The sequence below is a fragment of the Sciurus carolinensis genome, chromosome 9 (genome assembly GCF_902686445.1).
Source record: "Sciurus carolinensis chromosome 9, mSciCar1.2, whole genome shotgun sequence".
In the NCBI taxonomy this organism is placed as follows: Eukaryota; Metazoa; Chordata; class Mammalia; order Rodentia; family Sciuridae; genus Sciurus; species Sciurus carolinensis.
Window position 1 is genome coordinate 68,859,575 of NC_062221.1, and position 16,675 is coordinate 68,876,249.

The following is a 16,675-nucleotide window of genomic DNA, read 5'->3' on the forward strand; positions in this document are numbered from 1 at the left end:
GTTAGTTCTTCTTTATACTACACTATACTACACTTTATACTCCCACCCACAGATCTAGGTTCTGCCCCGTGGAGCAGCAAAGGCAGACCAACCCTTCATTCCCACTGCAGTGTTTCAATAATTGGAAGATGGCTCAGCCATGCTTCTCCTAACTTCTCCCCAAACTGAATCTCTGTTTCTTTAATCTGATGTGGACAACATGGTACTGTTGACCTACTCTTGGACTCTTCCACTTTGTTCAAGATCATTCTAGAATGCTGCATTTAGAATACAATGTATCACACACAACTCATGACAGGTGTGGTTTGAATTTGAACACAATGGAACTATTACTTCTCTTGACCTATACATTGTACCTTCATTAAACCAAGTCTATGATAACACTGGATATTTTGACAGCTTTCACACTGTTTTATTTGGTCAAATAAATATTCCAAAACTTTTATGGGCTCTACTATTTTTCTTTTCTTTCAAGTTAAACAACTGATGAGGAACAGGAATAGGAAGGAGTCTTAGAGGTAAAGATGCAACTTAGTGTTCTCAAACATGGCTGAAATAGTCTCAATTTTCTGTTGTTCCACTGCTGTCCCACAGTGGGATGGGAAGAAAGAGAAAGTGGAGGGAAGAAAAAGGAATCAAATTTTGGTGAGATGATTCTAAGAAACAAAACCACTGCTCCCTTACTCCTTTCTTAAGATGGGCTTGGTTTTATGTTAAGCCAAAAAAATCTAATTCTGGGTTAAGAAGCAGTTAGTGGTGGAAGTTTAAGCCTTTGTTATGGTAAACTCATCACAGAAACGATACTCATTCAGTAGACATTGATTGACAGCTGAATACAAGATTAATCAACTCCAATGTCATCCCACTTCTCCCCTTCTTTTTGTGAAATTTGTTCTTATGGGACTTCTCAACAATTTTGCTCAGATGCATAACACCAGATTCACTGATCACACAAACTAGAGGACTAAGGAGACTCTACAGCGCAAAGGTCAGCAGTAGCAAGGGAAAGGTAACCCCAAATATAAACGAATCTGGATTTTTTTGAAACAAGTATTCATGAAGAATCCATTATGTGTAAAAGACTCCTGTATACCACTGGAGGAAAAAATATTAATGTCCTAAATGACTTATCATCTAGCTGGGGAGGTAAACTGCAAATGAAAACATGGTATTATAACAAATGGCACAACAGGGCCATCTAAGAGCTGTCCCAGGCAGCGTCTGCCATTAGAAACTGCAGTTGGATTTCAGAGACCATTTGGCCTGGGCTGGTCAGGGAAACCCTTGTGGAGAGACAAGATTTGAGTGGGACTTTGAAGGACCAATATGCACTAGGAAAGCAAAAATAAGTGGGAGAAGTGAAGGGGTAGGAACAAAATGCAAAGGGAGCAAAACCAAATGTGTGATTTTTGAAAAGTCAATGCAGTGCCCATGAGAGCCCTTGACTCCCACTGGGAGGACAAGGAGAGACAGCAGAAAAATGGATAGACCCAAAGAGAATGACACTTGTTACTCAAACCACCCAGTCATTTTTTTTTTTTCCTAATTTGAAAGGGAAATTCAGAAAGAAAAGAACAAGATCATATGTGTTAAACCTCATTTCACTATAAGCTGGCATATCTGAAAAGGAAGTAACTGGAATCAAAATTATCAGCAGCCTGCTCTAGAATGGACTCACCATCTTCCTCTAATTCCTGGACCTGGTGGAGAAGGATCTAAATGGTGGTGATTAACAAGACTTCCCAGCAGAAGCCTGGGGAAAGGACAGGCATTTATCTTAATGAGACTGCAGGAAAAGCCAAATGGGTGGCACAGATGAGAAAGAAAGGAAAATGCTTCACCGTCATCTTGTAGTGGCACTTAGATATCAGAGCCTGGGAATGGAAGGCAGCTCTGTCCTAATGAACTATCCAGAAATGAACTTTCACCAGCACTGTGCCAAAGTCCTGAGCCAGCTCAGATTGACCCGCCTGCCTTCAGGTGGTATGATGGGTCCTGGTCACAGGCTAGACCAGCTTTCAGTGCTCATACTGAGTTTTTCCTCCCATGATGGAGAGAGGCACTGGGTCCCTTGATTTTTTTGGTGAGATATGTACACACTTTTGCCCATTCCCCTTCAAAACCAGCGGTCTTTATTTTGCAAGACTGTGTATTCCCTAAATAAAATTACTTGGTGTTTTCAAAGACCCACCTGTCTCACAGCCCTGTGCACTAACTTCACAGCAACCAGACACATGTCAGTTATTGACCGAAGGCCACTTGCCTGAGGGACAGTGATCAGGCTTACAGTGAGGCTAGTTTGTCTGGGATACTTAATGCCTTCTGTCAACATCACAACCCAAAAGGGTCTATTAATTGTCCATGCCCATTCCAAAACAAAGTCAAAAAGGACTCTGGGGCACAGGTTTTCAAAAACCATCATCACTGGACATGATTTTATAGGAGAGATGAGGATAAGTGTAAATGAGAACATGGGATCAATGCCAAGCCCTGGGAGCCGCATGGAGGTGACACACACACAGAACTGCCTCCACGACCCCCACTTACCAGCTTGCTTTTGACCAACTTTTCTATTGCACTGACAAGGTCTGCAGCAGTAGGTACTTCTGTGGAAGCCTGCCGGGCTGCTAGCAAAGAGGAGGACTGCAAGACATTGGGCAGCAAAGGAAAAGCAGATTAGCAAGGAATGAGGAACAGCAATTAGGAAGCAAAACAGAAAGTCCAAAGCTCAAGGCAGGCAAGGGAAGGAAAGCTCTGTTTAGAGGGAAGAGGTGACAGAGGGAAATAGGGTTAGGAGTAGTAGGGTGGAGGCAGGCCTGCCCAACCCTGGTCAGGAAGTCTGGCCAGCAGCAAAGCGTGGATGGGACAGGCTCTCCTTAGGCAGGCCTCCAAAGGAGCCAAGAGGAAGGGTCACTGAGTTCCTGTGGGGGCGATGGGCATGGGTTGCACCTACTAATGGCAGGGGGCAGAGACAAATGCTCCAAGGGCAAACAGGACTTAAGCCACTGGAGCATTTCCTACAACTCTAGGGAATGGCAGCAGATAAGCTGCCCACTGCTTTCAGGATCTGCAAGGAATCCACCAACCCAGTCTCAACTGTGTTCAAAGCAGTAAAACTGTTCTCATTTTATTACTTTCTTCACTGTGCCTAGGAAAATGCTAGGGGCAGGGCACTTTAGAGACCTGGAAACAATACACCCCCTGCCCACATTTTCTCCCTCCCTTTCTCTCTCTGTCTCAAGCACACACACTCCACTCCTGCCCCTCCACAAAGCTCAGCTGGTTCTGGTAAGGCCCCCAAACCAGAACACCAGGAAGCAATAAAGGCTTGAGCAGGAGCTGTATGTCACACATTGGGCAGGTACGGATCCCTGCTACTGCCAAGGGCCTCTCTGGGGTCCTCTTTCTCCTGTGCCAGTGGTAAGGACTGTTTGCTCAGTGGGATGGGGATTCCTTCTCACTGGAGGATGGCTTTTGCTTGCTTGCTTGCTTGCTTGCTTGTTTTCCCTTTCTCCTTCTACCCCAGGAGAAGCTGGGGGAGAAATGGCCAACCCTGCATGAACGTCAGAGTGAAGGGCAGTGGTGTTCAGGCCGAGGCACAGGAGTAACGACTGTGGACATAGAAAGTTGACTATCCTGGCCTTGTCCTGGCTTCCAGTTTCTCACTTAGGTTGGGGAAGAATTTCAAACGAGAAAGCTCCCTTTCTAATGTATCAGTTCCTTTTCAGTCTTTGCTTCTGAGATGTGGGAGAATCAAATAAGTGCAATTAAGAAAGATACAACAATTCTTTTTCCTCTCTTGGGGATGCAGGAAAAAGTTCATGGTTTGGAAAACCAAGTTATCATTTTTGATCTAGGAATCCTACTACTGGGAATTTAGTCTGAGGACAGACATTAAAAGGACAAATGCCATATGTACACCACGATCTGCAGAGGTATTATTCCAAGAAGCAGACTGGAAACACCCTGTTAGGATGTACCGCAAAGGGGCTGGTCAAGCAAATTATGGAACATCAAAGAAGTAAAACATTCTCCAGGTATTAAAGTCATAAAGGTGAAATTAATACAATTCTAGGAAATGGCAGCAGATAAAGCAAAGAGCACATCATACGCACACTGTAATCATAAAACATACATGCGTGTGAACAAAGGTTAGAGGAAAACAGGGAGGATGATTGCATAACAGTGCAATGGATGAACTTTAAAAAGTTCCTTTTACACTGCTGCAAAAATTGTTTTTAATAAGTCTAACTCTATTTGCTAGAAGTTCTGACCCTCATCCCAATTCCAAATATTGTGTACAGAAGTCAAACAAGCAGATCTGAGGAGACTTATTGTACATGAAAGGGACCGTTGTCATTGGTCCTATATCTGCTTAAGAAAAGGGCCACCCAAATATCTGGGGTACATCTGCACTCTCAGTTAAAATTATCCAGAAACAACACAACATCCATTTTCCCCAAACAAGTTACGTTGGAGGGAATCTGAGGGTGAGGGTGCGTGACCTCTCCTTATCTTATGCAAGCTGGCTCCTCTGAGTGGAGGGCTGTGTGGGATGGCAGATACTGGGACATGAGAGCCCTGCCCCCATAGACATGTCACTGTTTACAGAACATTTTACAAGGGCAGAGCTCTGGGAACACCAGCAGGCTGGTACTCATTCCCAACTCAAGGTGAAGTGCAGGCATCTCTGCCTCTGGGGATCCAGGATGGGCAGAATGCCATGCTTCCTACTACTTTTCTTCCCAATAGTCCAGAGTCAGAGACCACAGCTAACAACATCACCTCAGGAGAGGCCATAACTGTGTGTGCTTCTCATGTGCAAGTCCCAGGGGGCAGTTAGCACATCTTAGTTCTTGTCCTATTCTTGGATTGTCCTTCTAGCCTAGCAGAGAGGAAGACCTGAAATAACGGCTGTGAATTAACAATTAAATGCAGAGCAGACAGAATCAATGTAAGAGCTGAAGCCTCTGCAGACCTCCTTTGAATCGCATCCTAGGTGGGATTATAAAGGCTTGTTTCCTGCATGCACATGGTGGGCCCTCCTCCTTGGAGGAGGCTGTTCCACAGAGAACTAGAAGGTACAGAGACAGCCTGAGGGACAGCGAGGCAAGTAACCACTACCACCAAATGACACTTCCAAAGCTAATGGAAAGTACAACCAAACACAAAACCACTTCAATGTCCAGAGTCCAAGGTACCAATGATACCAAGAGAAGGCAAGGAAAACCCCATGGAGTGAGGGCATGGCTGTAAGAAAGAGAGGGACAGACAGCACAATGAAAGCATCCGGACACCCTAGGTCAGTACCATGGGGTCAATACCATCCATCCAACCTGAGTCTCTGCTCCAGAACAATTGGAGTAACCCCCAGGAGGGTTAGAGGCACAGTGGACATGGCATTTCAACCAGTAGGCTGCAGAATTTTGCAAAACAAAGAACTTGGGCAACTTAGCACATTAGGCCTGCCTACTTTTACACCCCCCTCAGCAGAATATCCACCTGTCTGCTATGACTGCAGAATGTTAACAGCACAGGGCTTGATGGGAAGTCACCATGATTTTATTTTAGAGTTGGGTATAGGGAAGACAACTAAAACAGATTGTGTAGTCAGGCATAATAACGTGATTGCCACTTGGAACCACCACAGATTCCGTTTTGGGACAAATAGTTCCTTTTAAGATCTGCTATCAGGCTGGGGAGATAGCTCAGTTGGTAGAGTGCTTGCCTTGCAAGCACAAAGTTCTGGGTTCGATCCCCAGCACCGCAAAAAAAAAAAAAAGATCTGCTATCTCCAAAGACAGAGCTGTTAACTTATATCAACAGAATGAGATTACAGGTAGATTCCCACTTTAAGAACTCTATACATACTCCTACACTGCCCAGAATGAAGCCAGACCTCCAGGATTCAGGGAGAGGACACCTAGAATCGCTATCACCATGGATTTGTGTGAAGTAAGAGATAACATGGGAGTGAGAACATCATTCTCCCATCACACATATGTGAAATGAAGTCCAGTCCATAAAGCATTAGTCTCTCAGGGGAGAAAGCAGAGGTCCTACCATCTCGTCCTGTGTGGGGTCGTTGTCAAAGATCTTCATGGGAGGAGGGAGGGGGGTGTGTGACTCTTCATCTGGCTCATCTTCACCCCAACCTTTCTTGCTCTTCTAGAACAAAAGAGCAGCATTAGCTATTGTTTCACAGAGCTAAGATACCAATGGTTCAGACTTGACATACAAAAATATAAGACAGGAGGAAGGTTCCTCTGAATACACGCCTTTCTTTTCAGCAGTTTTCTCCTCTGTAATATGGATACTCCTTATCTCAAAGGACAGTGAGGACCAAATAGGGGTAAATACACCTCCCCTGTCCCGCCCCCCAAAAAATCAAACCCTTCACTATTCACTATCTTTCTTACTGATTAGTCAGAAAAAGAGAGAGCTGCAAGAATGGTCAAGGAGAGTTTAACTTTTTTAAAAATTTATGAAGGGCTAGTAAACCAGAATCTAAATGTCACCAGGCCCTATGTCACTTCCAGAGGGAGAAATGGTAGAGAGCATAAAATTATAAGAAGTCTGGTTACACATCGGGAGGATCTTCCCAGCCTTGTCAGTGATGAGAGCTGGTACTCATCCACCATCACTGGGTGCCCCCATCGGAGCTACTGGCTGAACGTGACCTGGCTGCCGCACCTCCATCTATCCCAGCACTCCCTGCTGCCATGACCTGGAATTGTTTACTCCCTTTTACACATGGCACTGCTCAAGATTCTTGGACACAGCTCAGTCTTCTATTTTCATAGTGAAATGGTCTCCATTCTTTCCCTGTTAGTCTGAACAGGTCTGGCCAGTTTTGGTGTATCCTCAGTAGAGGCAGGTGACCAACTACCACCCTCAGGTCTAGTTCCTAACTCTAAATATGGCCAAATGGTTTCTGACTGCTGGATATTCCTGATACTGGTCATTCTCTGAAGGGGTCACAGATTGAACTGGCCAAGTATCAAGAATAAGAAAAACTTGTCCCTGAGCGCTCAAGATGACAAGCTCCTGGAGACTGGCTAGATTACAGAACTGTGCAGGAGGCATGTCAGCGGTGCCTTTCCAAACAGAGGGTACCAGGGCCCAGAAGTACCTCATCGGCGCTGTCTCCTTGAGGGGTGGTCTCATCCCCAGGCTTGGGAGAGCCCAGGTCGAAGCTTTTCCGGCCATCACGTACTTTCTTTTGTTTTTTGATGTTTCCATCTGCTTTCCCACTGTTGAGCCGACGTACGGGACTGGTAAGCCACTTCTTCAGGGTGTTGGTGGAGCGCTTGGGACCCGGGGAACTGTGGATGGAGTTCAGGGAAGGCTGAGCCTGCAAGTTGGCCACGGACTCAGATTTGCCTCCGTTTTCACTGGAGGAATGAGAGTATGCATCTGCGGAGGAAGAACAGACAGACACAGCCACATCAGAGGCAGCTAAGGCAGGATGCTGATCTGGGAGTAAGGTAGCTCCATCCTCAGGAAGGACACAAGACAGAAGGTCAAGGCCAGCTGTGGACTTCAGATGAGGACCAGCAATAATAGCTGACATTTGATTTTTAACATGTAAACCACCATTCCAGATGTTGTGGAGATAAAAACTCCTGCCTCCATGGATTATATTATGGTGGGAAATAGTGGACCAGGAAAACAATAAAATAAGTAAAATGTAAAGCATTAGAAGATCTATGTTGAAAAACAAAACAGACGGTCAGGGAAAGTCTTGGGACTTGACCTTGGACGGCAGACCTAAGGGTAGTAAGGGTGAACATATGGTCAACTGGCAGAGGGCTTTCCAGAGAGGCAGGCAGAAGAGCCAGTACAGAGGCTCCAAGGCAGGACTTGGGGTGTGCTGGGGGTGACTTCAGCAGGTGAGTGAGGGGGACAGCAGTAAAAGAGGACATAAGAGAAGCAGCAGTTACTGAGCCAAAGGGGCTGGCTGGCCAGCATTATGCCTTGGCTTTTACCTGGGGAGAAACCATCAGAATGTTAGCCAGAGCGATGTGGTCTGCCTTACATTTTAAAAGGTCAGTCTAGTGTCTCTATTGAGGGCAGTGGAAACAGGAAGACAGGCTGAGTCTGCCAAACTATTGCATTTGGGGGATGTTGGTGGCTGGCAGCGGGGCTGAACAAGTGGTAATTAGAAAGGATCAGATTCTGAACATATTTTGACAGGCGCAAGAGAGTTTTCTGATGAACTGCATGATAGATGAAAAGCGAGGAGTCAGGATAACCTGGGGTTTTGCCCTGAAAACAATTAGGATAGGTTCCTGAAATGGGGAAGACTGTGGAAGGAACAGGTTTTGGGGGAGGGAAGATAGATAGGAGTTCAGTTTCAGTGTTTTGAAAGCCCATCCCAGATCTGAGTGGAGAAGCTGAACAGCAGCTTGATACAAGTCTAGAGCTCAGGGAAGAAAGTGCTGGCGAGCTGGATGCTGGTGTAAAAATGGCTTGGGAGCCATGAGGCTGGGTGACATCATTAAGGGCCATCGATACAGATAAAAAAGAAGCCAGAAGACCAGGCCAGAAGCAGGGAGATGAAAGGACAAGGGAGCAGTCATAGCAGAAGAGTGGGTGTCCTGGAGACCATACCTAGTAAGTGTTTTGTGGAGAAGGGAGAAATCTGCTGTGTCAAATGCTACTTGCCAGGTCAAGAGCATTGACCTAAGCATTAAGTCTTCAACTTAGCAACATGGAAGTCATTGGTGAGTTTGCAAAAAAGCAGCTGTAATGGAGTGGAAGGGCCAAGCCTGATTAGAGAGAGTGCCAGAGAATGGGAGAGGAAGGAGTCAGAGTGGAGAGCTCTTGTTTTGTTTTAAAGGGATAGTGATTGGAGATCAAGAGACTTTGTTTTGTTTTGTCTTTTTAAAATGGGAGAAATCAGCATATTGTTTATAAGCTGTTACGCCATTTGCTATTTTCGGTGTGATAATGTACTTGAGATGGTTTAAGCATTTTACATGGGCTATCTGATTTCCCTCTCAGGACAATTCTACGAGGAAGTTCTATTATCCTCATTTTACAGAAGAGGAAACTTCAGACTTGGAGAAACCAGTTAATTTGCCTAGGAACATTTAGCTTGTAGGGACAGGGAGAGCTGTGAATGCCTGTCAGTCAGACTCGAGTGCTTCCTGGGCCCTTACAGCTGGTGCCGCACCCAGTTCTCCAGCTTTCCCCATAGGACGAGGCTGGAGGGAGAGCAAGTCCAGGAGAGGCCACACTGTTGTGGTGGGGCAGAGGGGTCAGAAAAGATACTGGGCAGATGTGAGCACATAGGAAGAGCACATCAGGCAAACCTCATTTAACTCCCCCCACCCAGTCCTTGACATCTAAAAACCCATGAAACCCTGAGGAGATAATCATTAGATTCTACCTATCTTGGTTTATAGAATAGCTTTGAGTTTTATTCAAAAGGAAGCTCTTTAAGCCCACTTCTGATGTCATCCTGTTGCTCATGTTCCTGATGCAATTCTTGGTTCTGTTAGTGTGAGAAAACTGGGGTTGCAAGGCATCTAGAAGGTACACAGCAGCACGAGAGCATCAGTTTGCAAATCCAGATGCTAAGCAAGGATTACTAGCCAATAACAATGTTACAGAGCACTGTGTTCAGGTTGTGTGTTCTAAAAATATATGACATAGATTTTATTTTCAGAGACCTCCTACCTAGCCTCACACATTTATCCACACACCATACACAATAGTAGAGGCAGAGGGAGGGAGGAAAAAGAACGAAAGAAGACAGAGACGGCAAAATAAATTCACAAGGCTGTATGTGATTAATTGCTGAGGTTCTCTAGTTGATAAGTAAGCAGAGTTCAGAGGTGGGTCAGGTCAGCATGGGTAGGACTGGTCTGAAAAGGTTTCATGGAAGAGCTGCAGCTGCACAGAAGGTGAATAGTGGGGGTGGGGGGCCCTTCATGGGGTCAGTCAAAACAAAAGCATAAAGCAGGAAAACTGGAAAGCAAGTTAACCAGCCTATGACAGATAAAATAAAATTTAATGGATGAAATTTTAAAAAATGAATGGAGAAGAATCTTGATGGCCAGATATGTAAGGATTCAATAATAAACTGGAGGAGTCTGACTATTGTGAGACTCTACTGAGACAGCATGATCAAAAGGTGGTTTTCAATTTTTTTAAATGAATCTGAACACTACATATATAAAACACAGCCCCAGAAGGATTAGAATCCAGAAGGTCACATGAAGACTGAGCACATGGAATACAAAGGAATGAATGTGGGACATGTCCAAGCAAATGGTTTCCATAATGTTAGGATGACAAATTAAAGGTGATTTGCCTCCATGTGGGCTTCTCTTGTCATCACCAATGTGGACTCCAGAGAACCTGTCCAGAGCGTGGTCTCAGGACAATGCCTGACAAGCTCTATCTACCTCACCCCATGGGTGCCTGACAGTGCCAGTTTGTATACTAGAGTTTAAATTGAACACATGACTAAATGTTCAAACAAATGATTACATTGGCCTTTCAAACCTGCTCCAAGGCTGAGTCATCCTTTCCTGTAACGACTTTGCTCCAGACCTACACTAGAGCCCTAATCTGGCCTTGAAGGCCCTCTGGCTTAGACAAAGCCAATAGAGAAGAAATGAAATCCTGAAATAAGATGAAAAATGCTTTTGTCAATGGAGATCAATCTCCAGCTTATTACATGGGTCCACATTATGAACTCCAAGTTCAGGCTTGCTGTCCTTGACTCTGCTGGAACTTTCTTAGATGTTGCTAGAGCTTTGTGCATATTTTGGGAAACAATAGCAGAGTATTTGCATTTAGCCGCACAAAAACCGAGCTCCTAAAATTCCATGGTATGAAGGATAACTTACAGGGTTACTCTGCTCAGGGAATATTTGGGGATCGACTGACTTGTTTGGCAACCGTTTAAGGACAAAGTTGTAATCTTATCTCAGAAAATTCCTTGCTGGCTGAGGTCTTGGGTGTGTTGACATTATTTTTGAAGTGTTTGGTATGGGTCAAACTCCTGTCCTCAAAGCCCGGGTGATAAACATCTCCAGGAGCACTGGTAGTAGGAGTAGGGCCTCTGTTATCTTTTGCTGATAAGCAGCGGAGGCTTTTCATTCACCAGGCCCCTGGGATACAACAGTAACGTACTGTGACAACAGAACTAGAGGTCCAGCCACATTAACTGTGCCTTGTGTTACCAGGCAAGACAGGAGACAATCCAAGTTTCCTCTTCCACGGCAGATCACAGCCTGTGTTTGAGATTTGCAAATGCAAATTTGGAACAACTGTTCCTCTCCCCCACTCTCATCTGGTTCTGCTTTTGTTCTTTCTGTATAAACTAATGGCAAAAGTACAACAGTAGAAAATTAAAAATCAAGAGTATTCCCAATGTTCTTATTTCAAGTTTATTCTAGATGAACAATTGGAGCCCATTCAACCACATTTGAGAACGGGAATCTAAGAGTTGGAAGCAACTTACGAATCATCATCTTGTTAGTGTCCTGTCTTGAGACAGGCCTATTTCCAAGTCACTTTAAATGCATGGTTATGAAAGAATGAGATATCATTTAGATTAGAAATATCTACCTAGTTAATTGCTTCTTCAGAGAAAGATTGGCGCATTGTGATTGTGCCGTTTTTGGAAAATGACTGCCATTAGCTATTTGAGAATTTGCTTTAGTATCATTCCCAATAGAAAAGTTTGGTGACCAATTTGCAACAACTATGATAATACTGTTGTATGATAATATGTTCTCTCACTGAATCATCCCCAGTCAAGGTAGGGACTAATTATTATGTTTCCCATCTTAGGAAATTAGAAATGAGAGAATTTCAGGCACTGAGGCCACTATAGTATGTGGCAAAGGCAAAACTGAAAGTCAAATCTGATTTTACTGCATCTATATTTAATCTTATTTCTATATCTGTATTCATTCTATATATTCCTTTAACCTCTACAATTACTGTAAAAGGAGCACCCAATTGCTAGTCTATTTCAGTGTCTCAAATATGAATTTTATGTAATTAACATAAATTATAAAATTTCAATGTTGAAAACAGTCTTTATCTAATTGTACAAATGAGACAATGAAGGTTTATATATGGGAAGGTTTACAATTACAAATTAGTACAAAACTAGGACCAAAAATCTAGGCTTCTGATCCAGGGTTCTGGATCAATGCCCTGTCTTTAGCCAAAGGCTTAGAAACTGACCTTAAGACTGATAACTAGTTGTAAGTAAATGGTTTTATGTATGACAAATATATTCCTAGACACTGCAAGTAATAAAGATCCTTTGATGTTCTGATAGCCACAACTTGATTTCTAAATTTTAAAAAATGAAATCATTTATTTTATTTTTTTACAAACAACATGCTCAGTAGCAAAAGCTCTCCTTTGTGTGTGTGTATGTGTGTTGTGCTGGGGCTCAAACCCAGGGTCTATGCATGCTATGCAAGTGCTCTACTGCTGAGCTACATCCTCAGTCCCTAAAACCATTTTACTAGAAAATATTTTTAAATACAGAAAAAAAAAAAAAAAAAAAACCTGACAACAATGTACTCACCACCCAGATAGGATGAATGGAAACACTTTTTGCCATATTTGCTTCAGCTTTTTAAAAAGCAAAAGATTATAAAGTTGAAGCTTTTATTTATTTATTGTGCTCATTTGTAATCCCACTCGGGCTGGGGATATAGCTCAGTTGGTAGAGTGCTTGCCTCGCAAGCACAAGGCCCAGGGTTCAAATCCCCAGTACCACAAAACAAACAAACAAACAAACAAAAAAAATCTGTAATCCCACTCCCTTCCCAGAGTTCAAGTCTCTTCTAAAGTTGATATGCAGCTTTCATATTCATGTTGTTAGATTTTTCTTTATATGCAAATTTAGTATTATTTGTGTTTTATATAATTATCATAATATAGGTACCATTTTGCAACTTTCAAATCCGCCTCCCTCAGGATTTAGAAGTTCAAGTGGTGCAGGTTATTCCCTGTGGATGACACATCTCCTGCTCTGCGGGGTATCCCTCAAATTCCTTGGAAGCTTCAGATAGACTTATGATAAGGCAGCTGATCAACTGCTAGAGAGAAGAGTCTCAGATACCATCCTGAAGTTAGAATAATACATCCATGTGCTCAGCCTGTGCCTTGGGGCCAGACCACCATCATTTCAGGTCTAATCACAACAGCATGTGTCCATGCAGCACAGGAGGTAAGTAAATGGTATCCACTTCACCTTAAGATACAAACTGGAAGGGAGCCCACGAGAACTTGCTCACTGAATACATCCTAACAGGCCCACTGTCTACGGCAAACATTGTCCTTTTTTTTGGTATTCCTTCATTAGTAACCAAAAGAGAAGGACACCTGTATAAACATGGGTATAGGCTGGGGTTGTGACTCAGTGGCAGAGCACTTGCCTCGTATATGTGAGGCACTAGGTTCGATCCTCAGCACTACGTAAACATAAATAATTAAATAAAGGTATTGTGTCCACCTACAACTAAATTTTATTATTTATTTATTTATTGTGGTGCTGTGGATCGAACTCAGGACCTCACATATGCTAGGTGAGCACTTTACCACTGAGCCACAACTCCAGCCCCTACTAAACTTAAAAAAAAAAAAAAAGGGTATAACTGAACATACTTGATATTTTTTATACCTAATACAGCTCATTTAGAAATTGAATTTCCCTGTTTCAACCCATACTTAGTCCATTTTCATATCACATCTGAAAAAAATTCATTGGTCTAGTGTACAATTTGCAAAACTATTCTGAAAGCAGAATACACTGTGCCAATTCATTGGAGTGCAAACATAGAATCTGGCAAATATCATATGGCTGCATCCACAGGACAGTCATCTACTATTTTTCTAATCATAAACTACCATTTTAGTGTCCATTTCCACTCTGCTCAAAGTGAGTTGAAAGTAAAGAAGGATTATATCTCCTTGACAGAAAGAGAAGACAGTTTTATCAGCTTTGTGGGGTTTGTATCTCCAAAGACCAGGAATAGGACCCTGGAAAGGGCTAAGCTGAGTCCCAGAAGCATGTGAGTAGAACAAACAAATTCAGTTCCTCTCATTATACTTTCTCAACACACTTCTAACACCAGACATGTAAGGTTGTTCTCCACAAACCAAGCAAGCAATCCGTTCTGCAGCAGACACCAGTTGGGGGTCCCCTAATTCAACTCTGGTGCTGTCTGCCTGGAGATGGAGTCATGAGGACGCAGTCTCCAATAATGCCCCTTCAGATTCCAATCACAAGGTCCAGGTTGTTTTACTTGGGCTTCTGACAGACTGGTTATAAATTAGGTTTGATTCATTTGCTTTGGTTTGATTAATTTGCTAGAGTGGCTCACAAAACTCATGGAAACACTTTTATTAGTTTGTTATAGAGAATTCTACAAAGAATACAGATGAAGAAGTGCACAGGGCAGTTGGGAAGGGGCGTGGAGCTTCTAGGTGCATTGACATCCGGGAATCTGTTAGCAATGGACAATCAGGAAGTACTCTGAAGCTGTCCTCCTTTGGATTTTTATGGAGGCTTCATAACAAGGAATGATTGATTAAATCATTAGATAATTTAACCTTTAGTTCCCCTACTCCTTTCCCCAAAGGTTGGGGGTGAAACCGAAAGTTCTAACTCTTTAATCCTGCTTGGGTCTTTAGGGTGACTAACTTCATTCTGAAGCTAATGAAGGACTCCCAGGCATCAAGTCAACTCTAATTAGCATACAAAAAGTCACCTATCACTTCAGAGATTTAAGGATTTTAGGAGTTCTCTGCCAGGAAACAGGATAAAGGCTAAATGTGTATGCCAATACTGGCAGTTTGCATTTGTGCAAATGGCAGCCAAGTCTTCAGTAGATTGGGAGCAGCCCAAGATGCATACCTCATTAAGCTGGCTTACCATTTTCTTTTTTTCTTGCAGTACTGAAGACTGAACCCGGGGTCTTGACATGCTAGGCAAGCACTCTATCACTGAGCTCCATCCCCAGCACTTTTTATTTTGAGACAGGGTCTCACTAAATTGCCCAGGCTGACCTTGAATTTATAATTCACCTGCCTCAGCCCCCTGAGTAGAGGGATTAGAGGTGGGCACCACCATGCCTGGCTTGACATACCATTTTCTATACTGGCTTGAATGGCAGAACTTAAAACTGGGAAAACTCCTTCTCAATTCATTCTTCTGGAATTCAATGATTGCATTGCATTATACCGCAAAGGCATGTCTTCCATGTAATGTATCATATAATTATTAAAAAGACATGGGGAATAGTTGTTCTATATTTGCAGAACCTATTTTATCTAGATGGTCAATAGATCTATAAATGTCCCTCTGCTGTTCATCATAATATTGTATTGGAAACTCTGGCTTCAATGGCTGAAATCAGAAGAAATAACAAACATTCCTAACATCCACTAGACGTCCACAGAAGGATCCCTTAATCTCCTGCTCTTCTGTGTCACTCTGGCACCAACAATATAGGAATATGCTCAAGACAGGAGTAAACTCATCCTTATTGCTTTCCATGAATTGAGCTGTATAAGAACAGAGCATTTCAATACATCTGACTGCAGAGATTCCATATTCAAACATTCCTGCTTTCTGTGGTTTTCTAGAAAGAATTTGTCTAGTATTTTTCACACTGCAAATCCACATCTAGAGAAGGGCATATGATGGGTGTAATGTACAAAGCTGCTCCCCTGACCTTTCTGTTGCAGCCATTTTCCCCGACTCCCAACCACCTGTCAGTCTATGAACATCCTAGCTAGCTATTGGTCCATCAGTCAGCTTGCAAGTATCCTTCTCCGTTATTGGTCCCCTGTTAGCCTGGCAGAATTCAACTGCTTTGCGGTAGCTACCCCACCATCTTTTCTCATGCTTCTCTCTCTCCTACTCACTTTCTCTATCCTCCTCACTTTTCCACTCTCTCTAGCGCACACCCTTTCTCTTTCCCTTTCTTTTCCTCTCATTTTCTCTCTTACCCTGCAGGGAGACACTCTGTTTGCTTAATAAACTCCCTTATGTGATTTCCATGTCCAGCGTGGTTTTCGTGGGATCCCTTACAATGGGAGGGACAAGAATGAAAATTCTCTGTAACTAATACATAACTTCATGTTCTCTGTAAGCATGGCCAGTAGAAACCCCCAGTATGAATTAATATGTCCTGCATGGCACAGGATAATGAGCATGGCAGGTCTTCTAGGGGTCTGCTTGTGAAAGCAAGTTCCTGTTTGTATATTCAACTAAGGTCGGAAGGTTATGTACCACCAGTTCCTGGCACAGCTGGCTTCCCAGCAACCAGCTGGTTGGCCATCTTGGTTCATGGGTAGTTGGTACTGGAGAATGAACAAAGCTGCTATAGTGACAGCAAGAGGAAATGAAGGAGAAACACAGTTTTCTTAACACTAGGAAACTTGCTGCCCTTGCAATGTCTTCCTACCACAATTTTAGTCTAACCTTGGCAACACATCATGACTAGGATATTCCTTCTCCCATTTCTTAGTTATACTGAAGCCTGCAAAGTGCAGTACAAATCCCTGCCCCCTGCTTATTATGCCAAGCTCTCATACTTAGTTCAGGAATCTCTTTACCAACACATTATTCTTTACTTCACCATTTTTCCTGAGACTTTATGTTCTTTACAAATTTTATACATCT

General features: G+C 43.2%; 1 protein-coding gene across 13 annotated transcripts in view; it reads right to left on the reverse strand.

Moving 5' to 3' along the window:
• Kalrn (kalirin RhoGEF kinase) overlaps positions 1-16,675 on the reverse strand; it is a 636,539-nt gene that overhangs the window by 76,219 nt on the left and 543,645 nt on the right. For 5 of the 13 annotated variants that reach the window (XM_047563086.1, XM_047563085.1, XM_047563084.1 and 2 more), the window contains 3 exons: positions 7,133-7,416; positions 6,064-6,168; positions 2,548-2,643 (listed from right to left, as the gene is read on the reverse strand). In XM_047563086.1, coding sequence (XP_047419042.1) covers positions 2,548-2,643; positions 6,064-6,168; positions 7,133-7,416 — 485 coding nt within the window. The remainder of the gene's footprint in view (positions 1-2,547; positions 2,644-6,063; positions 6,169-7,132; positions 7,417-16,675) is intronic. The other 8 variants (XM_047563079.1, XM_047563094.1, XM_047563091.1 and 5 more) reach the window with 3 other exon arrangements.